This window comes from Lepidochelys kempii, chromosome 7 (genome assembly GCF_965140265.1).
Source record: "Lepidochelys kempii isolate rLepKem1 chromosome 7, rLepKem1.hap2, whole genome shotgun sequence".
Taxonomy (NCBI): domain Eukaryota; kingdom Metazoa; phylum Chordata; order Testudines; family Cheloniidae; genus Lepidochelys; species Lepidochelys kempii.
The window spans coordinates 56,961,143-56,986,519 of record NC_133262.1 but is presented as its reverse complement, the minus strand read 5'-3'; the positions used below and the strand labels follow the sequence as shown (position 1 = coordinate 56,986,519).

General features: G+C 46.3%; 2 protein-coding genes across 6 annotated transcripts in view; both read right to left on the bottom strand.

Moving 5' to 3' along the window:
* TM9SF3 (transmembrane 9 superfamily member 3) overlaps nt 1–5,082 on the bottom strand; it is a 93,726-nt gene extending 88,644 nt beyond the window's left edge. For 2 of the 3 annotated variants that reach the window (XR_012159928.1, XM_073352979.1), the window contains exon 1: nt 4,768–5,082. Coding sequence is in view for 2 of the 3 variants with exons in the window: in XM_073352979.1 (XP_073209080.1) it covers nt 4,768–4,851 (84 nt within the window). In the remaining variant the exon portion in view is untranslated. Of the gene's footprint in view, nt 1–2,283; nt 2,373–4,767 lie in introns of those variants that run through there. The other variant, XM_073352980.1, reaches the window with a different exon arrangement.
* Nucleotides 5,083–12,568: 7,486 nt separating this feature from the next.
* Nucleotides 12,569–25,377, bottom strand: part of PIK3AP1 (phosphoinositide-3-kinase adaptor protein 1) — an 81,918-nt gene continuing 69,109 nt past the window's right edge. For 2 of the 3 annotated variants that reach the window (XM_073352976.1, XM_073352978.1), the window contains 7 exons: nt 24,499–24,564; nt 22,832–23,037; nt 20,857–20,929; nt 18,770–18,925; nt 16,218–16,288; nt 15,532–15,647; nt 12,569–14,357 (listed from right to left, as the gene is read on the bottom strand). In XM_073352976.1, coding sequence (XP_073209077.1) covers nt 14,303–14,357; nt 15,532–15,647; nt 16,218–16,288; nt 18,770–18,925; nt 20,857–20,929; nt 22,832–23,037; nt 24,499–24,564 — 743 coding nt within the window. In that variant the 3' untranslated portion in view covers nt 12,569–14,302. The remainder of the gene's footprint in view (nt 14,358–15,531; nt 15,648–16,217; nt 16,289–18,769; nt 18,926–20,856; nt 20,930–22,831; nt 23,038–24,498; nt 24,565–25,377) is intronic. The other variant, XM_073352977.1, reaches the window with a different exon arrangement.

Sequence of the window (25,377 nt, the reverse complement as noted above, 5' to 3'; positions counted from 1 at the left end):
CCCATTGCTTCTTGTACTATCCTCAGAGGTTAAGAACAACAATTTTTCTCCCTCCTCTTTGTAACAACCTTTTATGTACTTGAAAAACTGTTATACCCTCTCTCAGTCTTCTCTTTTCCAGACTAAACAAACCTAAATTTTTCAATCTTCCCTCACAGGTCATGTTTTCCAGTCATCATTTTTGTTGCTCTTCTCTGGACTTTCTCCAGTTTGTCCACATCTTTCCTGAAATGTGGCACCCAGAACTGGACACAGTATTCCAGACTGAGGCCTAATCAGTGCAGAATAGAGAGGAAGAATTACTTCTTGTGTCTTGCTTATAACACTCCTGCTAATACATCCCAGTGATGTTGGGGGAAAAAAGCAAACATTGTTACACTGTTCACTCATATTTAGCTTGTGATCTATTGTGACCCCCCAGTTTCCTTTCTGCAGTACTCCTTCCTAGGCAGTCATTTCCCATTTTGTATGTGCAATTGATTGTCCTTCCTAAGTGGAGTACTTTGCATTCGTCCTTATTGAATTTCATCCTATTTACTTCAGACCATTTCTCCAGTTTGTCCAGATCATTTTGAACTTTATCCTATCCTCCAAAGCACTTGCAACCCCTCCCAGCTTGGTATCGCCCACAAACTTTATAAGTGTACTCTCTATGCCATTATCGAAATCATGAATGAAAGTATTGAACAGAACCAGAACTGATCCCTGTGGGACCCCACTTAATATGTCCTTCGAGCTTGACTGTTAACTACTGATAACGGTTTTCCAACCAGTTATGCACCCACCTTATAGTAGCTCCATCTAGGTTGTATTTCCCTAGTTCACGTTCAGATACTTCATGTGTTGCTTTTTAACTCCCATGTTGAGAGTGAAATTTACCAGAATATCATTCTCTGAAGCAACAGCACAAAATATTTCAGAAAAAAGGATAAACATTTCTTTTTACTGCCAGGACAAAGAAGTGAAAGCAGCAGAGGGAACAGCAATAAAAGGAGAGACATAAAAACCAAAAGTATTATTCAAATAAAATGCTTGGCAAACCTAAATTACTAAAAAGAAAAGGAGTACTTGTGGCACCTTAGAGACTAACCAATTTATAGTGAGCTGTAGCTCACGAACGCTTATGCTCAAATAAATTGTTTAGTCTCTAAGGCGCCACAAGTACTCCTTTTCTTTTTGCGAATACAGACTAACATGGCTGTTACTCTGAAACCTAAATTACTAATTCTTTCAGTGCCTCATGGACATGCAATATATATCAAGCATTGTTTCTAAAGCCCAACTTCCACAGCTCATGTTCATGACAAATTAAACCTGGGATTTCAACTTAAAGTTTGTATTTTGGGTGGGGCAAATTTGTGCCCAGTAGCACTCTCTCTTTAACCCCACCCCCCGAATACTAGGCCCCATCAACTCTAGCTAGTACGTAGTATGAACAAGGCCCCAGCCTTACCCTTTCATTTCCCAAAAGTGAGAAGATTGCTCAGCATCCTGAGCCTTGCTCTGTAATGTTAATTTCACCTACTTTGAAAAGGGATCTGCAAACATTTTCAGAAGAAGAGGCAGTTATATATTCATTCTAGCCTGTTTTATTTAAGTCAAGTTTTATTGGCCCCTTGTAGACATAATGAGCCAAAGTTAACTTAAGTACCAAAAACATTGTGCTCACATGGACAATAATATTTACCATGGTAGGTAAAACTTCAGACGGGGATTCAAATTTGTTACAAGAGTGGAAATCCTTTATTTACTATCATTCCTACACTTCTGGGGACATGAACTGTTAAGACAGATTGCTTACTTTAGTTGCTGGAGAATGTATTCTGTAAGTGGGGGAACTGAACAATTCTTGGTCATCTACAACAGTATATTCTTTTTATGTATCAATTTTGAAAGCACATTTAAGCTAAATCAAGGAAAAATTATAAATTTAAGTTTTAGATTTATGAGCTGTAACACATCATCAGGCTAATTTCCTTATTCATTTTAGTAGTTACATTTTTTAAAAACATTTACAATTTAGCTATATTTCATCACTTAAGCTGCTTTTTTTAGACTTTGCACTTCATTCAGTCTGGACAACTAAAATACAGCACTCAGTTTCACTTACTGGTTCTCCCACATTAACACAATGCCAGTAGATACCCAGAGTATTCCTCAATAATGGAAGAATCTGAGGGTGAATCTACATGAGCACTTTTTAGACCGTTCATCTAGTATCTCTGCAATTCCACCAGTACTAGCAACAGCGGCAACGCAGGCTATACAAGTATTTTACCATACCATCTAAGCTTGCTTCAAGTAGGATCAGAGGATACTGTAAAAACACCTGGTAGACAAGCAGTACAAGAGGTCCTAGTGTGTGCAAAGAGCAGATGTATAAATTAAGACTCTGTAAAAGAACATATATAAGTTAATGAACAGATGTACAATTAAATACTGAATTATTTTCCAGCAACTTCATCTGAACACAACACCTTTTTAATCTATATTTGCCTTTAAACCATCAAGATTTTAATTTCTGAACTACGTCCCAATTTCTCTTCACTTACTCTAATACATTTAGATAATTAAATCTTGAAATTGACCACTTCAGGCCTGTTCTTGGCGAAAAAGGGGACAATGGCAAAATTATTTCTAAATGATGTTTTAGTTATATGGCACAATCTGAATCTAAGAAAGTTGTATCTACACCTCTACCCCAATATAACGGTGGTCCTCGGCAGACAAAAAATGTCTCACCGCATTATAGGTGAGACCGCATTATATCAAACTTGCTTGGGCCCCCCCCGTTCCTTGTTCCCTGACCACCCCCTCCAGAGACCCCCATTCCTAATCACCCCCAGGACCCCACCCCCTACCCAACCCTCCTACTCCCTGTCCCCTACTGCTCCGACCCCTATCCACACCCCTCCACCCCCTGACAGGCGCTCACCGGCAGCAGCGGGAAGTGGAGCAATGCAGCCCCAGGCCGCTCCACTCCGCCACCTCCCAGCCATTGTGCTCCACTTCCCGCCACCGGTGAGTGCGGGGAGATTGGGGAAAGGATGCCCCCCGTACTCACCTGCGGCTGGAAGCGGAGCACGGCGGCTGGGAACTGGCGGAGTGGAGTGGGCTGGGGCCGGACTGCTCTGCTTCCGTCGATGCCGGTGAGTGCGGGGGGATCCCTTCCCACAAGCCCCCAGCGACACAGCTGGGGCTGGAGCCACTCTAATCCCCCGAGCCACTCTGGGACTGCAGGACCCCCAAAAGTGGTCCCCCCAAAGCTCCTGCATCCCAGACCCGGGAGGGGGTGGGGTGGGGGTGGGAGCCCCTGACCACCCCCGAGACCCTCTGCCCCTTATCCAACCCCTCGGCTCCGACCCAGCACCCTTAACATGCTGCTCAGAGCAGCGTGTTGGGAGCTTTACCACGTTGTATGCAAACCCGCGTTATGTCAGGTCGCGTTATGTCAGGGTAGAGGTGTAGCATAGAATCACAGAATTGATCATCTAGTCCAGTCACCTACACTCAAGGAAGGATTAAGTATTAGACCATCCCTGACAAGTGTTTGGAGATTTTTAAGAGCAGGTTAGGCAATGATGGCGATTCCACTACCTCCCTAGGCAATTTATTCCAGTGGTTAACTACCCAGACAGTTAGGAAGTTTTTCCTAATGTCCAACCTAAACTGTCCTTGCTGCAATTTAAGCCCATTGTGCTTCTTGTCCGATCCTCAAAGGTTAAGCAGAACAATTTTTCTCCCTCCTCCTTGTAACAACCTTGTATGCATTTGAAAACTTATGTCCTCTCTCAGACTTCTCTTCTCCAAACTAAACAAACCCAATGTTTTCAATCTTCCCTCATAGGTCATGTTTCCTAGACATTGAGTCATTTTCATTAGTCTTCTACCACAGAGAAGTTGTCAAAGCCACAGAATCAGAACTAGTGTGTACCTGTGTAGGGAGCAGTACCAAATGACCAGGAATGTGCACATGTGGAAGAAAAAGTGCAAGCAAGGAGTCAGGGAAACTGAGGAGCACGGATACTTAACCAGAAGCTAGGACTTCTTCCAGTCTATTTAGTCCCACTTAGCCCACACTCATCCCACCCCAGAGGAGGATTCTGTCGTACAGAGCATGGCCAGCTACTGTGTGCAGCGCACCTATGATTGGATTAGGTAGCAGCAGACATGAGACTAGCTGTTATTCAGGCAGCATATTCCCTATCAAACAGCAGGGTCACCACACAGCCCACAACCTCAAACAGCATTTTGGGGATGTGGGGGTGAGTGGAGGCGATTGGCACCAAGTATTATTAAGAGGAAGGATTGACCTCTTCAGCAGCCACCCAACGCTCCAACCCTACTGAATGGAACAGACCCTCCTTGCTACAACCACACTAGGGACCAGATATTACACTTCCCCTCCCCCACAAGGGAACAGTATTCAGAGCCCCTCCTGTATAAACAACACACGCTCCACAGGGGACAGACCCTCCCACCCACACTCCCGGATGTGCAGGGCCCGATCTACACTCCCACCCCCACGGGTATTCACAGTCTCCCCCCCACACACACACACACTCCCGGGACAGGTGTACACGCCCCCCACACACACACACTCCCGCACAGGGGGATGGGTATTCAGGGCCCCCCTCCATAAACACCCCCCCCCAAGGGTGACGGCTGCACCGCCCCGTGCTGCACCCGCCGCGCCGGGGACCAGAGACCCGCCCGCTGAGGCGAGGCGAGGCGAGGCGAGGCGGGCGGGCCCAGCCGGCTCCTCACCGTGTGCTCGTGCTCGTCGGCCCGGGCCCGCAACAGCAGCAGCGCCGCGGACGCCGCGCACAGCAGCAGCCTGGGCAGCTCCATCCTCCCCGCCGGCCTCCTCCGCGTCACCACCGCAAGCACCAGGCTGCCCCCGAGCCGCCTTCGCTCTGCCCGGCCCGGACCCGACCCAGCCGCTACCGACGAGACGCTGCTTCCGCTGCCCCGGCCACGTCATCCGGCCGCACACCGGAAGCGCCGCGCCTACGGTGGCGGACGGGAGCCAAACGTCATCGCGCGGCAACAACGGCCTCCGCGCAACACACCCGCTCCCCGCGCGCGGGCGGCTCCTCGGGGCCGCTGAGGCAGCGCGCTGCGGGCACGGAGCGAGCGGCTGCCGTCAGCGCGTGCACGTAGCAGAACAATGGGGCGGGGCTGGATATGACCAGCAGGAGAGTAGGGTGGGGGGAGAGAAAACGTTTTGTAGTGGTAAACACCCATTTTTTCATGGTTTGTGTGTATAAAAAGATCTTCTGTACTTTCCACACTATGCATCCCATGAAGTGAGCTGTAGCTCAGGAAAGCTTATGCTCAAATAAATTGGTTAGTCTTTAAGGTGCCACAAGTACTCTTCTTTTTAGGTGAGATAGTTGTGACTATAACCCTAGATCCTCGCATCATGACATTATACCAGAAACTACCCAAAGAGACCCTACAAGAAACTACTGTACAAGAGACCCCCTTCCTACCCTATCCCAAAATGTGGAGCAGCAAAACCCACTCTGTATTTAAAATTTAAACTTCCTTACCTCTTTTAAGCCTATTGTTCAGTTTCCCTAGCCTGTGTAAGTTTCCCCAAAAACTAATGCTCCTGAAATGTCACATGGTACATCTCATCTGAGGGTAGTAGGAGGTGCGGGGGAGGACATAAGAGAATTTTAAAGTTATGGGGCTTAGAACTTCCCCTAGTGTTGACTTCTGGGAAAATTTCTTAATTGGATTTGGCTCATATCTCCCAATTGGCTTGGCCCATAAATCCCAGGTGTGTGTTGGTGGTCTTGCTAAGAAAGACAGACACATTAACAGCTTTATAATAGACACTTCTGTAACATTCCAGAGTGCTATCCAGCCCAGTAAGCGGCTGCATCATCACCTGCCCTGTAACCTGGGGTGCCTTGCAATGCCCTGCTGCTGTAACTCTCAACCTGGATTACTCCAGCATGCCAGTGCCCCTGAGTGTCTGTGTGTAACTGCAGCCTGCCAGCCACACTCTGGCTCTCACCAGCCTTGGTTACTACTGCAGGGTGATCCCAATACACTTCCAGGCCCAGATTTCCCCAAAAAATTACTTCCTGTGCATTGGGTAACAGCTGGCAATTTAATCAAATATCCCCTTGTTCTTGTGTTGAGAGAAAGGGAGAACAGAAGCTCTCGATCTACCTCATCTACACCATTCATTGTTTTATACTTGAATGGGTCCTCTCTTATTCACCTCCTTTCTAAGGTAATCAGTCAATCTCTTCAGTCTCCCCACGTGAGTGTTTTCCAAGCCCCTAGTTATTCCCATTTCCTTTCTCTGCACCCTCTCAAATTCTACATTATCATTTATGAGCTGGGGTGACCAGGACTGCACACATAGAGTTGAAGGTATACTATTGCATTATATTATGACCTGTTCCATAATATTCGCTATCCCATTCCTGTTGAATCCTAACATTCATGGACATCCTAACATCCTAACCATGGAGTGGTTTTCTTGGCTGCAGCTGCACACTAAGCCAAAATCTTTGTTGAGCTGTCAATAATGACAACACAATCACTTCATTTGATAAGATATGTGTAAACTATTTTTTTCTCTATTGTGCATAACTTTGCATTTATCAATTCTGAATTTCATCAGCCACCATGTTGCCCATGCATGTAGGTTGGTTAAGTCCCTCTGAAATTCCTCAGTCTTCTGTGGGCTTTCCCACCTGAAACCTGGGTTTTTTTTAAGCTTTTGGAGCTTATTAAAAATTATGGGAAAAGTCACAAAGACATTTAGTGACTAGAGGGAATTAAGGTAGAAAGTGTGTGGGCTAAGACAGTCCAGCTAAACAAAGAAGTGCACTTTATAAACATAATTCTACACTTTTATAAGCCCCAAAACATTAGGTCAACTGTTCATTTCCTGCAACTCTGCATAAGCCAAGTCCCAAGACAAATCTAAATGTGGACAGGTGTGACACTCTGTACCTCTGGGGAACACCCTGCACCCCGATGTTCATCCTTATAATATGATTGTGTGGTATCCAATGCAAAGTTTGTCATGCCGGGTGTCTTCAGAAGGCTCATGATGCACTGAGCATTGTTGTTAAAGTAATGTTATAGGTTGTAATTTCATGTACATAGTTATGAGGCTGAAAATGTGTCCTCATGGCTTAAAACAAGCCCAGGCAAAACTCTCCAGGAGCAGAGGGGCAGTGTCATTCGGTTGCACAATCCAAGCAGCAGCTGGCCAAAAGTGTTCACTCACATAGTTGTGAGCAGCTTATATGCTAGAGGCTGTGCGTGAGCAGCCCCGGGAGTGGGGGTTCTCAGAGCAGAACAGGGTAAGGCTGGCTCCTAGAGTTGAGGATTGGAGTGACCTAGCAGATCACCTGTCCAGATAACACCAGGGGAACGTCACAACAGGACAGTAAAAAAATAAGATTATAAATAGTCCATTTCCTAGTCAAGGTCCTTCTGTTAGATTTCTATGATGCACAGAGTAAAAAATAAAATACAATAAAATAAAAAAAACACCCAAAGGCTATAGAATAGAGAACCCAGCTCATTACTCCCAATTCTTGTGTTGCAGTTACTGAATCAGCATTCTCTGCACCTATCAGTGACTGAAGATCCTTTCCACTGCCAATTCAGTTCAACTTGGAGATTGGAATCCATTGTGGGGTGTTTAATTCTGCACTAGCTGAAAGAAAACCCCAGTTGAGGTTGCTAGGAGTACTTTCAAGCTGCTAACCAGGCATGTCCTTGTTCACATCCAAACCACTCTCAGTGGAAAATTTATTTTGAAGCAGTTTAGGACCGTGGCACAAGGGAGGACAATATTAATTTAAAAGCTAAACACAAAAGCCAATATAGGACAGAGTTGGCACCCTACCAAAGCATGGGTGCTTGGAGACATAAGACGCCCAGGAAGTCACTTTCTCAAACAAGGCAGGCATGTTTACACAAACAGGTGTGTGAAAAGTTCACACACAGAGCTATTAAAGGAAGTGTTCTGCTCCTACTGCTTGTCCTAATCATGAGCCCTGCTCACACTGTGTATTGCTGAGGGTGGGGTATGGCAATACTCAATCCTCTCCCCATAATAACCTACAGAGACCCATTAAAGCTTTTTAAGCATAACATTCACTTTGGGGAGGGAAGATGGAGACCTGTGGGGGCATTCTTCCAGAACCTTAATTTGTTACCAACTAAGCATATGCTGTTAACTGGCCGGTAGACTATTCCAAAGTAGTATTGTGACAGTCAAGCAATTTTGTTTTGTTAGCACAGGTTTGAAAACGAAAATCTAGTAGTTAAAAATTACCATTTAAAAGTGCTGCAAAGTGGTGGCCATAAGCACTGGCAACTAAACATGAATATTTTCTCTTTCAAGAAGAAAAACCTTAATTTCCAGGGATTACCTGCTACCATCACAGACTCAGTGCAGCTCAGGAGCAAGGGAACAGTGGGGTTCCAAAGAATATCAAAGCCAGGTATGCAAGATGCAGAAATCTGGTGGAAGCGTAACTACAACTCCATCCTGTCTGCACAGCATGTGCTCCCTCAGTGCAAACAGCACTTTTACCTAATCACATTGAGACCCAGTTAAAGTATTTTGCCCACAACTCCACCTCCTCGCTTCATGGTGGGAGAACACACGTTGAACTTTGTTTTACCTTTTCCATCCAATACTCGCCAAACATTAAGAGCCAGCACACAAGCTATAATGTAGCTCTCTTCCAAATTATCACTGAAACTCAGATGCAGATTAAAACCTTCTGTACGTGGCCCACATGCTTTGGTCTGGCTCTTCAGGGCTGGGGTGGAGTAGTGAGAGCCCTGACAACTCATTAACATGTGCTCCAGAATCTAAGCTTCAATTTTGCAACAAGGGATGGATTCTGAGGCAAATTCCGCAGCCAAAATAGGGGCGTCCCAGTGAGGGAAGGGTTTGACCCTGGGCTGCATTAGCAGCACCTGCTCAAGCTGTTCAAGGCAATCTGAGTTAAGCCATTGTGTACATTTGAGGTGCTAAGTAATTCGGCAATCTTAGAGGGCAGAGTTCTGAAACAGTGGAGAGTGTTCCAGGGTATGACTGAAGGGCAGTAGCAGCTGTGAGCCTGACTCAGCAAAATTACTTTCCAAGATAACGGAAATCCAGAAAAAGTATGTTCGTTGCACATAAAATATGGCACTAAAATGTGACTTGACTGGGAAGCACATTTTTAAAAAATAACCTTCATTTTAATCAATCAGTAAAATGATTTTTGTACATTTAAATCATTTGAGTAAAATTTGCCACGGAGCTAATTTTCTGCTGCAGAAGAATGTAAAAAGTTGTGACTGAATCGTCAAGAGTATGTTGTGCAAACATGTAGTAGGTGCACAAACATCCCAATCTACATGTGAAGTATGCAAACATCCTGGTGTACGTGCACAATCTGAGTGCCAAAATTATGCCTGTGTGGTAGGCATGCAGTTATGAAGACTGAGTTAAGGTTATACCCAAACTGAAGAGACTGGTAAGTTTATATTGTCAGTAACTGGACGTTTATTCTGCAAAATTTAGACATATATTTAAAAATATCCCAAACAAGTTACAGTTAGAAATAAAAAACACAGCATTAAGCATCAGTTGATCAAACAATAAACAGACGGCATATAAAAGCAGTTTTCATAAGCTACAGATAACATACCTTTCCCAAAAGGCAAACAGCGTACATCATCCACTTGTCACCAAATATTGCACAATGCCTAAAAATAAATAAATATACATATTCTGATCTTAGAAGAAGTCAACTGAACATGAGAGGTCCTTCATACCTTATGTTATATGGATTGATTAGGTCTGATTACAGTCACTTCCCCCATTTTGTGAGACTGGCAAATGCCACTGCCTGATCTTTTCTCACTGCAGCCTTAGGCATTGAATTTATGTTCTCTTCAGAACTGTAGCTAACGATAGAATCATAGCAGATTAGGATTGGAAGAGACCTCAGGAGGTCATCTAGTCCAACCCCCTGCTCAAAGCAGGACCAACACCAGCTATGTTTTACTTCAAACTTTCATAAGATGGACAGATCTCATAGGGGGATGACCCTGCGTCCGGTGAATTCCCTGGCAAAACCTTTCACTGATGTCAGTAGAATCAGGATTGGGCCTGTTGAGTGTTTTTTGACAAACATTTCTGTCCAAACAGCTTTATGTTTACTTTTTCAAAACAGGCTGTTGGAGAAAGATACAGCTTGGGCCGAAGCAACTCAAAGTCCCCCACACCGCTCAGTCAGTGCATCCCAGTCCAGACTTGGACTGCCTGCCTCTTGGGAAGGAGCGGAGAGTTCAGTCTCCATGGTTTGTTGGCAGACAGACTTAGAACTGAGTAACAGGGCAAGGTAGTCCCATCTGCTCTGGTGGGTTTTGTATGCACACTGGACAGAGAGCAAACACGTTTCACTGATCAGCCATCACGTGGTCACTGCTGACCCAGTCTCATTTGAATCAGTGATTTGGAGGTGAAAGACCATTACCAGTGGTCTCCCTAGGCTTTCACCTTAAAACAGGAAAAAATTTTTAATGCTTCAGTTATAAACTTAATTACAAAGCATTTCTTCTTCTTCTCTTTTCCTACTGTTTCAGCACACTTCGTTGCTTAGGCAGAGACAATATGCATTATATGTTAATCCAACACAAGAGCCTAAAGATGAAAGGAGACTGTCAAAGCACTGAGCCCTAAACAGTTTTAAATGACCAGCTGCAGATTAGTCAGGGCGAACTGAGGGCCAAATCTCTGGCATCCAGTAAGGTGTGCTCAGGCTTTAAGACACCCCAGCTTGCTCAGGGTTTGAAAGCCATGCCCAATTCCCATGTTTACATTAATCAAGCATACGAGGCCAGGATTTCTTCTGCTCTGCTTTCCTTGGTAGACTAAAAACAGTTCCTTGTTCTAGATTGCCAGGCATACAGACTTGTAGCTGATCCACTTTGTCCTCCCAAGGGCAGAGTTACAGGGAGAATATCGCCAGGGCCTGCATTTGACTCTAGCTACATAGCGGCACGCCTGCATTAGACTGTAGGGTGACAGGTGTTTCCTCCGAGTGTAAGTGGGGCCTGAACAGACTACGTTTATAATGAACCGTGATGCACTGTCGCAGCTGTGGTCTCTCTCAAAGTGGCATAGTTGCACAGTAGACTTTGGAAAGTACAGAAGAACACAAAGGACACTTGTTGAAATAGGACAGTTTGGCATGAGGAAAGTTCTGAGTGGCAAAAGAGGGAGGCTGGTTGGGCAGAGATGTGAGGGCTATTTTCAGATGCCAGTTAAGTAGCTGAAACAAGCGAGGTGCAGCTCACTGCTGAGCCCAACCGTAAAGTCTTGATCATTCCAGTGAAATTCCAACATGGAGATGCCACCAGAACATGTCCCTCTGACCAAACTCACATTAGAGGAAACCTGTGTGACAGTCTCCTCTAGTGGTGCAGAGTCAGAGTTACCCAGGGTTGAGTGGACAGAGAGTGCAGGCAGTCACCCCCCGCCTGCATGCCTGCTTTAACACAGCGGTTCTGAAACTTCATTGCACCCCAACCCGCTTCTGACAACAAAAATTACTACATGACCCCGGGGGGCAGGAGGACCGAAGCCTGCCCCTGCCCAAGCCCTACCCAAGGGCTTCAGCTGCAGGCAGTGGGCCTGTAACCTGAGCCCCACCACCCAGGGTCGAAGCCCTCAGGCTTTGGCCCTGAGGCTCGGGCTTCAGGCCCAGGTGGTGGAGCTAGGGTTTCGGCTTCAGCTTCAGCCCCCAGCAAGTTAAGCCAACCCTGGCGACCCCATTAAAATGGGGTTGCAACCCACTTTGGGGTCCCAACCCACATTTTGAGAACCAATGCAAGTTTAACCCACACTGGCTACAGGTTTATCTGGAAAGGAGATGTTCTGAAATTGGGAGAGTGGTGTCTTCATGCTTTGCTCTTTTTCTTCTGCCTCACATTCCTTAGTTCTTATACCCTGGGAGATAGGAAAGCAGTTAACTTCTGCAATGCTGCAGCACAGAACTGACCTTAGGGGCAGAGCATGAGAGAGTTATGGAGGCAAGGGAGCCCATGGGCTGCTGGTTGCACAGGGCTAAACCAAAGGGCAGAATCCACTAAGGTGTGTGCAAAGTAAAACAGAAGTGAACACTGAACAAGATTAGGCCCCTGAATTAACTCTCCTCTTCAGTTTAATTTCCTTTACCTCATTTCCTCCATTTGCAGTTTCATTTTCTCCTCAATTAGATGAAGAAACTTTTTTCAGTTCAATGGAAAAGTGCTGGGGACTACTCCCGCTAGGGAAAGCGGCACAAACTCAACTCCTGCTCTCTGCATCACAACCCTTATCCCGCCCCCCAACCTCCTCCCGACTAAAGCAAGTCACCAGCAAGCTACCGCAAGCCAGCATTCAGAGCCTGTAGTGTTCCGAGTAACACCTGGTTAGCAAAGCAGAACACTCATGTACTTTTAAAGGAGTACCCATAGTGCTTGATTGCAGTGTCATTGTAGCCCTGTGGGTCGCAGGATATGAGAGAGATGAGGCGGGTGAGGTAATATTGTTTATTGGAGCAGCTTCTGTTGGTGGAAGGGACGAGCTTCTGAGCTATGCAGAGCTGCAATGAAAAGAGACTTTGCACTTGATTGTGAACTGAAGATGTGTTTCACAAGTGCCACCCTGAACTGTTTGAATGACCCACATCTCTACAGGGCAACTGTAGGGGACACCCCCTGGATTACTTGCCCGCTATGCTCTTCAGCCACTCCCTCCACTGGCCACTTCCTGTATTGCAGAGGAAGGGGAGCTGCAACTCTGGTTGCTCCGTTGCCTGCTTACCTGAGCTCTGTCTGAGCCTTGAGGGCTGGGTTCAGCGAGCAAGGGATGGCTCCTCTCCCCCACACAGCTCCCACAGGGAGGAAAGGGAAAAGAGAAGCTGAGAACCAATGAGATAATGCTACCCAATTCTCCACCCTTGGCTGGGGCAAAATAGCCTCTAACTTGTGCCAACCATCAAAGGTCCCCTGTGAGCCATGTCAGCCAGGGATTGCTGGAGCCCCTTGTGTTCTCCTCACCCCAGGCCTGAAAACCAGCTACCCCAACTCTCTGTGATGAGGACTTAGCAGTTGTTTTTGCTCCTTGTGCCATCTGAGTGGCACAAGGGGGAGCAGAACAGAGAAGCCCTTTGACCTTTTTGAAAACACCCAGCCCTCAGGCGGATTTGGTTGGACACAGCTGCTGTAGGTGCAGCTTTGCTAAATAGGATGCTTAGGGCAAGCAAAACCCAACCACTGAACTGGATGTTTGTGCCCAGTGAAGTAAGCAACAATTAAATCCATATTTGAGCTCAAAATACATACACCTTATCAACACACACTATTACACAGCATCAACAGCCTTAACGCAGATATGATCCTCAAATGTGTACAGGGAAGGGGGAAGGTCAGAGGACTGCTATAAATGTCTTCTCCTAATGCAAGAGGTCAGCTATTTGGATTTAAAGTAACATGCCCTAGAAGGCATGTGTATAGAGCTGTTTCTTGTGACAGAGCAATTCCCTCACCAGCTGTTAGGGAGTCTTGCATCCAATGCAGTGTATATAGCACCTTGCTAGTGTCTTTCCCCATCCAAAGACAATGGGGTGGGGGAAGAAAAGGGCTGTATAAAAACGACTTTTGCTTGAGTAAAGAAGTCTTCACATAGCCCTTTTTGCAAAACCATCATGTCCAATAACTATTAAAGGAATATCCATTACAGGCGATTTGGTGGGAATGACCCAGTGTCCAAATGTTACACCAAACTACTGGGAGCCACTCTTCCGATGCAGCTCATGATGAGCATTCTTTGAAGACAGTCTCTGAAAGGAGCTTTTTTTAAAAAACAGGTTTTTTACATTTTCCAGTGACTTTCTTTAGTTGTTTTTACAGCTCTCGGAGTGGAGGCTTCCAATGAGGACAGCATGTTCTTGGTGGGAGGCATAACCCCATATGAGGTGTAAGACTGTCAAAAGACTCGTCCAAATTCTCTTTGCCACCTTGGATAGTTTTTCCTTAAAATCCAGAAGTTCCAAGACACTCCAAGAAAAAAAAGTCACAAAAGACTGGGAGATTTCTCAGTGAAATGTTACTACAAAATGCACCACAAGGGGCAAGAAGGGGGAAATCATCTGGCTTCCATCTATAAATAGTAAAAAAGATCCTTTAAAATATCTGTGTGTGTGTGTATATATATATATATCTGTACACATACACACTAGAATATCCCATATTCCAATGATCTCAGGATTCAGCGACCTCGTGGGGGCACAGGTGGAGGAAATAAGGTTTTGCTGCTTACAGGCCTGCAACAAGACATAGAAGCATATTAGAAACCAGAGAACAGGGGTTTGGAACAACATTTTATTTAACAGTCTCTAGTGTAAAAATGAAATGTACTTGATATTTAAGTTTGCATAAGAAGGGCAGCGTCTTATGCATTTAAGTTTACATAAGAAGGTGAGCAAGGACTGGCAATCAGTAATTCATCAACAGAGATGGGAATAGAACCCAAGAATCCTGTGTAATGCTGGACAAATCACTTTAACCTCTCTGTCTTGGTTCCTTCATCTATAAATGGCTACAACAGTACAGTAGCTGCCTGCCTCACAGGACTGTTGGAAGATTTAATGTCTGTAGAATTCTGTGTTATATTTACACTTGGAACTTGCAGAATCTTTCTTCTGAGGATCTCAGAATGAGAGAAAGGGGAGGGATATGGCTGGTAGTTGCAAGCTTCAAAAGCTGATTCACACCTACTTTAGGTGGTTTAGTTATATGGTTGCAAGAGCTAAGGGAACGTGGAATTCACTGCTTCTGGACATGGCTGACAACATCTGGACTTATTGTAACAGCTGGAGAAGTTTATTAACATCTGTAGTTATACAAGCTAGGATTCTAAAGCCTGGATTACAAAGAGTGGCACTAGTTTAACTAAAGGGATTTTGTTTTAACTGAGTTTGCAGCAATGTTATGACACACCTTTAGTTAAGCCAGAGCAACTTTAGGGCTGAGAAAAGTCCTAAAGGTAAACAAATCTACTTCCGAGTGTAAAAACAGACTGCCTAGTGGGAGGGAGTTCCCTCCCCATATACAGCATTGCCTGTGGGTGTATTGTGAGGGGTTCTTCTCCAAAGGATCATGTCTTGAACCTCTGCCAAAGGCATGATACTGGATTAAATGGATCAATCTAATTCAGCATGGCAAACACCATGTTCCAGTAACACAGTACCTTTTAGTGTGTAAGCCATACTAATAGGATTGCCAGTCAGGTTACTAACCAGGAAATTAATTCCACTAAGTACGATGTGAGTGTAAAATGGATTCCAGAATTTATGCAAGGTTTGTTTATTTTTGTTAACAGCCTTGTCATTCTGGTGAAAGGGATGCATTACATCTGCAGCCTTCCAGCTGTTTGCATTGTGCTACAAACACCAACCCCTCAGACACTTGTGTTCAAGCTCAAGTCACATGCTTTACCTGCTTGCGCCTCGGGGAGGTATTCTCGGAGGCCTTTCAGGTGGCATGAGGGGAAACCTCTCCACTTGCTGGGGTATTGGGCTGCGGCTTCTGGTAGCTTCCGGGATTTCATTATCCTACAAAAAGGAAAGGCAGAAGGGGGAGTGAAGTTTTGTGAAACATCCATAATACACTAGTATCTCAGATCCTCATAAGGCTCTCCCTCAGATAAGCATATTTCCTTCAGTGTCATTATGGGAGCATAACCTCTTGGCTGGTCAAGTCAGTGTATGAAGATCCACTTACAATATGACCAAGAATACAGTTAGATGAACTATGAATAATATCCTGCCCAGGAGGTGTGCTAGGGGCCTTGTGGAACAGATCGTTAGGGAAGGCTCCTGCCTCAGAGAGATTGCAAATAGATTATAGACATGAGGGTGAGACAGAAGGGGAGGAATTGGGCTACAGCGTTACATACATAAAGCTGCGAGAAGGCTGTTTAGCAACCACATTTTAAAGTCATTCGTTTCTCGTAAGTTTCACAGCAGAAGTGGGTTTTGTTTGATTTAATAAGTTCAGCTTTTTTGCCATTTATGCATTTTCAAGGGAAATATTTAAGAAGCCATTTAAAAACTAATGCAAAAACCAGGCCCAGGTTTGTCATGAAGGCAAACAGCCAGCATAGGATAAAGATGAAGGCTTACCTCACTGTCACCTTCCATCCCACTACTGATACTCAACATGCTTCGAGTACTCGATCGGTTACTGGCACTACCTGGTTAGCAGAGAAGAGATGAGCTCGTCATTAAATCTTGTCGATTTCTAGAGATATTAGCAACACAGAAGTCATTCTGAGCTCCTATTTACCTCTTAATACCAATTACTTAACAGCCATTTTAATAAATTCACTTACTTTTTAATGCTTCCTTCAGCCCTCCACTCGCAATCATTTGCATTTCATTCAGTTTGGGCAGCAAAACCAGGCTCATTTACTTCACTTCCTGTTTAGCAAGTTTCTCATGCAAAGCCCTGCCCTTGGCACTAGGGTTTCCAACACTCTATTTCATTGAAAGTGTGTGACTCTGACATTGGCTTATTTTCACGTTGGATACACACCTTATTTTCATGCATATTTAAATTGACACTCCCGTGGCAGTTCCATTAGTTACACTGACATAGCAGTATCTAGATGTCTACGCAGTATTGGCATAACACTCTACAAGGTTAGAAAGCTCAAGAATCTTTTTTAAACCAAATGGGGTGTTTAGAGGTCCCCAGAGTCCCCACATTTAAACATAATGGCACTGAAGCCAGGGCTAGTCTGTTTGCCACAGGAGGAACCCCCAGCTTTTGTGCATGGATGCCACCTTCAGAGATCCTCACCCTCCCTCCCAACACAGTTCTGGGACACTCTCTGAGGAACCAGGACCACAGCCAGACTGTGCTGGGGTAGCTAGGTTGGAGGAACCGCTATAAAACTGGCACCCTGCCTAACACCCACTTCGTATAATGATCTATACACGAGTCGTCAGCCTCCACCCCAGAGACATGCCAAACATACCCAGCCAAGGTGACAGTGGCAACCTGCTGGGGCCCAGTTCTGCCTCCACAGGCAGCAAATAACCCGTGCTGAATTCTATCAGACTTACTCAGCCTGCGGTGAAAATCACGAGCTACATGCATCATTTGCATGAAATGAAGCAAATTACAAGCACACTTCAATAATATGAAGTCTTGCCAGCAAGTTAAAGAGGTATGGGCTGGATGAGTGGTCTGTAAGGTGGATAGAAAGCTGGCTAGATCGTCGGGCTCAATGGGTAGTGATCAATGGCTCCATGTCTAGTTGGCAGCCGGTATCTAGCGGAGTGCCCCAAGTCCTGGGGCCGGTTTTGTTCAATATCTTTATTAATGATCTGGAGGGTGGTGTGGACTGCACCCTCAGCAAGTTTGCAGATGACACTAAACTGGGAGGAGAGGTAGATACGCTGGAGGGTAGGGATAGGATACAGAGGGACCTCTAGACAAATTAGAAGATTGGACCAAAAGAAATCTGATGAGGTTCAACAAGAACAAGTGCAGAATCCTGCACTTAGGACACAAGAATCCCATGTACTGCTACAGACTAGGGACCGAGTGGCTAGGCAGCAGTTCTGCAGAAAAGGACCTAGGGGTTACAGTGGACGAGAAGCTGGATATGAGTCAACAGTGTGCCCTTGTTGCTAAGAAGGCTAATGGCATTTTGGGCTGTATAAGTAGGAGCATTACAAGCAGATCGAGGCACGGGATCGTTCCCCTTTATTCAACATTGGTGAGGCCTCATCTGGAATACTGTGTCCAGTTTTGGGCCCCACACTACAAGAAGGATGTGGAAAAATTGGAAAGAGTCCAGCGGAGGGCAACAAAAATTATTAGGGGGCTGAAACACATGATTTATGAGTAGAGGCTGAGGGAACTGGGATTATTTAATCTGCATAAGAGAAGAATGAGGGGGGATTTGACAGCTGCTTTCAAATATCTTAATGGGGGTTCTAAAAAGGATAGATCTAGACTGTTCTCAGTGGTAGCTGATGACAGAACAAGGAGTAATGGTCTTAAGTTGCAGTGGGGGAGGTTTAGGTTGGATATTAGGTAAAACTTTTTCACTAGGAGGGTGGTGAGGCACTGGAATGGGTTACCTAGGGAGGTGGTGGAATCTCCTTCCTTAGAGATTTTTAAGGTCTGGCTTGACAAAGCCCTGGCTGGGATGATTTAGTTGGGGATTTGGTCCTGCTTTGAGCAGAGGGTTGGACTAGATGACCTCCTGAGGTCCCTTCCAACCCTATGAGTCTATGAACATATTCAAGTGTGTCTGAGTCACTGAGGAGCCCAAGTCCCATTAGCTACCGCTTCTGAAAGCGTGAGCCCTTATCTATCATAGCAGAGGGAATGGCCCATAGAGATTACTGGGTGTTCAGTTCCCTGCATGCAATGTTCCTAGGCTCTTTAAATCAAGTTGGTTCACTGCATGCTGGGAATTGTAGCCAGGGGCCAATTTCCTTCCTATTTAAAGCAGCTGCTACTGAAGTCACTGGGAGGTGTGTTTTTGACTTCAATGGGAGTAGGATCAGACTGACACATTCCGGGGCTACCGCTACAGTGTTTGCCTGGGAGAGTTCTGAGGGCTAACTTTGCTCCTGCTGATTCCAAAGGCAGGCAGAGGAGATAATTTCAGGCCAGCTTTCCTATATGGGATGCCTGAGATGCATGGTTTGCTTACTTGCAGTGCTAGAGGTGCTTTCTGTTTTCCACTCTCCTCGCTTTATCTCTTTTCTTGGTGGGAAAACATTTTTCCTGGGTCCAAATTCATAAATGCCACATTCCACTTTCCCGGGAGCATTGTGGGACGGTCGTATAGGCACCGTGATTTCCAAGTCTAGAAGGGAAAATAGCCATGAACAAGTCAGTGGCAGCCTATCTCAGGTACTACAGGCTACTTATACATCCAAACAGAGGATTAAACATGAATTACTTGAGCACTGATTCCCACAGGGGCTTTGCTTCCATTGCTCAATTTCCATCAACATTCAGATGGGCTGGGCAGATCAACCACGTTGCTACTGCTTGCAAGAAGAAGGTCACAGATCTGAGTCATATTAATCTGGCTAAGTGCAAACAGAGGACACTTATCCACAGGAGCAGCCCCATGGACAATTAGCAGACACAGCCACCTCTGGGCTGGTGCAACATTTAGCATCACTGCTCTCTATGCACAAAAGAAATGTACCGATTGGAATGACTCAGTTAACACTTGGCTCCTCCAGTTCTCTTGCCCAGCTGTGGCAGTAGGTAGAGCATCCGAAGGGTTGATGTTAAAGTTCTCATGCCCTATTCCTGACTGCCACTGACGTGCTGGGTGCCCTGGGCGAGTCAACGAATCACTCTGCTCAGGGACATGATGTCGTTGCTGCAGGCAAGAAGAGCTGAAGAGATGAAGGAGTCAACACTTGTAAAGCTCTTAGGCCATGAGAAGCACAACAGGAACGGTGAGGGGTGGGTAGGCTAGAGGCTATGGGCCGTGTACATGCATCTGCTACTTCAGCTCCACTCCTGCCTGTCAGAATCAGCTTTTTACCAGAGCTGGCCTTCTGGGTCTCCAAAATGGAACAGACAGAAGATCCAGCAGTCCAGATCCAGTAAGATCACACAGGGCAGCCCAGGTGCTGACCCAAACCTTTCCCTCACTCAAGCCAAGAGGGAGCCATGCTGCTCAGGAGCTGCGTGGCCTGACCTGTCCTCAGAATGAGGAAGCCGGCAGGTGGGGGGTTGCTGAGCACTAGGACAGCCTGAGTCTAAGGAGGAGGTGGTCAATGTACTGCACTAGCCTGGAGGCCAGGGGGTTTAGGCACCACCTAACGGAGGCTGTGGGAGAGGAGATCCCCCTCTTACACCTCCGGGTTGCCACCAAGCAGCAGCCTCACTTCTTGTAAGACATGACCGAGGCCCCAAGAGCGCAAAGCCTTCTCAGCCCTACTGAGCTGGGGCAGGTCTCTGCAGCCATCTGAGTCAGCTGCAGACATCTTGGAAGGGGCAACAGAGAGCTACAAGCTCTGGAACAGAGTCTTCAGCCCAGGTGCACTTTGCTGCCCCATCCCTGCTCTTCCCCACACTCCCCTGGCAGTTCCAGGCGTGTGACTGTGGCAGCCTCTTGTAGGGGCAGCATTTCTCCAGAAGTTCTATGGGGGCAGGCCATGTCAGCAGCCAGGCAGAGCTCTTTCAGGGATCCTGCAGATCCTTCCATACCAGCCTGACTGTCCAGACCCTCGGGTAGACCAGCACAGAGCTCCCCATCCACAGGAGTAAGGGGCCTACATGAAGGGGAAGGAATTGGCTCCGAACACTCAATCTTTAGAAGGCTGGTAGCTTCCAGGGCAGCTGGTTCTACCAGTGCTTAGTATGATCTCTCCTTCCCCCAAGATCTCTTGTATCAGGGAACTGTTTCATGACCAGGCGCTTGGCCCTTCAGCACAGCCTTTGATTCCTGGCTCTCCAGGGTCTTCCATTCATGGCCTAAGACTCACCCCTGGAGATGGGTAGCATCCTCATTTACAGACAGGGAAACGGAGGCACAGGCAGCTAAGTAGCTTACCCATGTTTTAACTGCCCATATATCATACAGGTGTGTATTTTATGTGTATATATTACACACAGATGGGTATACTAATATATTACACAGTTAATAAAATACATGCAGACAAGTTCCAGCCTACAAAGCCCACACAGATGAGTATGGGACTGGCAGATACTCTGCAAGTGACCCCATTAGTAGCTTTGTTACTGGAGAGAGAGTTTGAGTACGTTTGTTACCTGAACGTTTTCCTGTTTTTTGCTTCTCAATTTGCCTCCGGGTGATGCTGTCTCGTAGCCGTTTCAGATTTTCCTAGAACGTCACAATACACTCTTTTCAGTGCTTGGGATAAATGAACACGGGCAGTTTTATGATAACACCAAGAATGTACTCAGGCTAACTCTGTCTCCAAGCTGCATCACCGGCAGCAAAATCTGGCTGGAGTTCAAATTGTGCGACTGGGTTTTAATCCCGGGAGAAGTCCACATGCTGTGCACACCGCTTTTCAGGAACCAAGCGATTTGAAGGGGCTCATGGCATATGTTCTGAATCAGGCTTAGAGACCCAGCAATATCTTGTGGAAGAGATCTGGAGAACATTCTGTCTGGAGAGGATTCTGCTGATCTCAGATACCCCAGTTTCCTCTGTTTCTATTCCCCCTATTATGGACACTAGCACAGAAAGAGGAGCTGTGCTGCTGCTCACTGCCCACCTGACGTCACCACCAGCAAGCAGGAAACGGTGAGAGCAGGAGGGGAGTGGGCTGCCACACATCCCAATTTCTGAGGCTCGGTCCTTGTGGAATTCAACCCCTCCCTGCTGAAACAAAGGGGGAACTGCAGTCCAGAAACACAGCTAGGGCTGATGAGACATCCCCACAACATGGCAGTGCCTGGTGACGTTGCTGTCTTATGGGGATGCGGGTGTTGCAGTGTGCAGAGAGGACAGTCTCAGATGACACAGCCTTAAAAAGAAGGCAACCCTATACAAGTGGAGACGCAGCAGTTGTACCCGCTAGGCAACTGAGTTGTGTTTAAAACCAGAGCAGCAACTGTACTCCACCAGGGGAGAGAGGATAACAGGGTGGACTTGCCTCTTAAGAGCTGTCCTCGTCTCCAAAGAACATCCCAGCAAATATCTGCTGGAACAATGGCAGCTGGCAGAAAACCTGCCCCCAGCAGGCCTTTAATCTAGGGAGAAGTGAAGGGTACTCATGAGGCCCTAAGGATAAAGAAGACCGCCCCTGAGTGAGAATGAGGTGGAGGAAGCGGCATGCTTTTGTCCTGCTAGCACCTACAGGAGTCTCAATCTCCATCAGCCCCCTGCAGCGCTCTCACGGACGCCAGGGCCGGCTCTGTTGCAGCGACCGAGAGGCTGTGCTAGGAGCTGGTGCCACATTTAAAGTGGGAATGCTGCTGTGGCTGGAATATGGAAACATTAAGACTTGGATGCTCATTTCCAGACCCCCACAACAAATTGCTGAGTGACAGTAACCCAATAAAAAGAACAGGAGGACTTGTGGCACCTTAGAGACTAACCAATTTATTTGAGCATGAGCTTTCGTGAGCTACAGCTCACTTCATCAGACCCAATGACTCCCTAATGGACTAGTCACAAGTTAGGTGCCTTTTCCAAAAGCAGGTTCTCCTGAATACTCTGAGAGTCATCAGTAAGAAGTCTCTGGAGGCCATAGGTGGGGAAGCCTTCTCTCATTCTGCCTTGCAAAGTGCCAGGGGAGGATCAGCCCCACCCTGTTTCAGCACAGTACAGATGCTTGCCGCCAGTACACTGTTCCTGATCTGAGGTGGACAGGAACTGACAGCCTACAGAGATTAAAAAGTCACAAAAAGGCACAAAAAGTCATGGCCTCCTGACGAGCGTAGGGTGGCCTGTCTGATCTTAGTTGGGTGGGTCTCAGTCCAGTTCCGGGTGAGCAGGGATCCACCTTACAAAAGTCACCCCCACAGATGGTAGTAGGGGTCCCTCATTAGGCCATTTCAGCAGGGAGGCCAGTGACTGAGCAGGACAGGCAGACAGCTCCCTTCTGGCCCACAGGGACAGCCAATCCAGCTCAGAGGTGAGGCCTGCTGGTGGGGCAATTTCAGAGACACTACCAATGCTGGCTGCACTATACCTATTCTGTAAGCAGAGAATGGAATTCACCAGCACCGAACGAGCTAAGAAGGTGTTTTTAACCGTGGCAGATGCCTGTACCTGCTGGAACCGGAATGATTCCGATCTCTTCTTCTGGTTCAGTTGCCACTCCTTAAAATGGAGCACGGCTTCATCAACATTGAGTATCCCCATCTTGACTTGTTCCTGTAGCGTAATTAACTGCCGCTGACCTGGGGTTTTCATCCCAGCGAATGGGTCATATATGCTTGATTGTGACTGGTCCCTGACCAGCCTGACTGCGGGCTCTGAAAAGAGAAAGTTAACCACGTACTGAGCTTGGCGTTGTTTTTTATACTCAGGGACACAGAGATTAGCTGCCCCACACCATTATGTTACTGCAGGGGTAGAGCAGAGATTCTTAACAGACAAATCAGAAAATGCCAGTGTCTAGTTCCAACAACCTAGGTCTCTTGTGCTTTCTGTGACATGCAGCTATTTAGTGGTATTCCCATAAAATCTAGAGGCCCTGGCCAAAATCAGGAGCCCTTGTTTGCAAACACATAGTAGAGACTGTCCCTGTCCTTAACGGCTTGGAGTTTAAATAGATGGCACACAGGAAATGAGGGGAAACTGAGACACAAAGCAGGGCAGTGACTTGCCCAAGGTCTCCCAGCTGGTCAGTGGCAGAGTCAGATCTCCTGACACCCAGCCCAGTGACCTAATTAACTAGAATAAGCTGCTTCTCAACCACTAAAAGCAAAGACCTGTTGCTGCCAGCCGGAGATCTTGAACACTGTGGTTTACTGGATCCACCACTGGAATGAGACTCAGGCCTGAGTTTTAGTCTCAGCTCTGCCACTGGCCTGCTAAGGTGACCCTGGACAGGTCACTTCCTCTCTGCTTTGTTTTCCCCATATATAAAATGGGAAGAAGTATACCGACCTTCTTTGTAAAGCATTCTAAGAACACTTGATAAAAGCCTCCATGACAGAGCCACGTATGACTATTAAGGCCCCGATTTTGAAATCCAAGAAATTGTGGGTGGCCCAGTACCTATCAGGGTCAGACCCCTGAGGTTTGGGTACAACACTAACAGCATCTTGTAATGAACACTGTGAATCTAATGGGACAAACCCTGAATACAGGGTTTGGCTTCTAGGAAACCACCAGCTCTATAAATGGAACATCCTGCCCCAACTTTGGGCAGGCCAACTTTACTTTTCACTGAAAAAGCTGGATTATTTTCTGTTTACACTTCTCCATTTTCACTGATTATAACAGCGATAGTGACCCCTGAGTCTGACACTTCCTGACAGCAAGTGAGTGGCAACTGATAAAGCTGGTTGTTAACTACCAGGAAACAACGCCCCGTCTTAAGGCACTCCCCTGAATGTCTTAGAGCATTTTAGTATAAACACAACAAAATGAACTAAGGATGTATGGCCCAACAAACAATCATACCGGTACTGGAATGCCTCATTGGCGACAAATACAGCCCCACTCCTCTTACCAGCATAGAGGAATAAACCACCTCCCAGAGACAATCCATAAACAAAGCAAATAGCTAGCCTTGCAGTCACGAAGCTAGGATCCTCCCTGGCACTCTGTCGTAGGGAGCCAGAAGCCCGATGGGTGAGGAGTCATGTGAGCGTTAGAGGAGCTGGTCAGCTCTCTGGCACATACACACACTTCATTCACATTAAATTAGCTTGCCACCTTTCCTCTTGCATTATTGGAAAGTTCTCTGAAACAGACACCTGACTTACCTTTCTTAATCTTCTCTGCAGAGACATATAGATTCCCAGGTCTTTCGTGAGCTTTCCCTGCAAATACTATAAAACAGGTATTCCTTAGACACCTCGCCACATCACAGACAGGACAGAAATGGTAAGGTTACACACAGGAAATCGAGTAAACCCACTGAAGTCAAGGGAGAAAATAAGACAAGGGACAGCATGGTAGAAACACCCTTCCCGTGGACAGAATTCAACCATGCAATCCATCCCTAACAGAGGACTGAATACATTTTTCCAGAGATGTTTTAGTGTCAGGCCTGCTGCTGGATGCCCCTTTAGATGATGCTCCAGAATCTGGTTATAATTCCTTTTTTAAAGAATCACAATGTGTGTATTCATACAAAACATTACGATGGAGAGTTCCAAAACTGCCTAGAAGATAATTGCACAACTCGCTTTAAAGTCAATGGAGATTGTGCATCTAAGCCCCCTAGGTAGCTTTGAAAATTTCAGCCATAATGGGTGGTTTTGTCTACATAAGAATGGCCGTACTGGATCGGACCAAGGGTTCTTATGTAGACAAAGCCATTTACATTTCGTCTCACCTTTTCAGAGGATCTGAAATAAAAATTATCTTCATGGTAGGGTTATCTAGTGGTTAGAGAAAGGGACTGGAGACAGGACTCCCAGGCTCTATTTCCAGCTCTACGGATTCAGTGACTCCTTTACATAGTCTCTGTACCTGAAGTTGCCCATCAGCACAACAGCCATGCCATTGTCTACCTTGTAACTTTAGGCACTCCCCAACTAAACTGGGTCTGTCCAGAGCAGACCATTGCTGATACTGGCTTTGAAAGCCTGCAGCCTGACTGCTCACACTAGAGGTATAACTCAAACCAAGACCTCAGG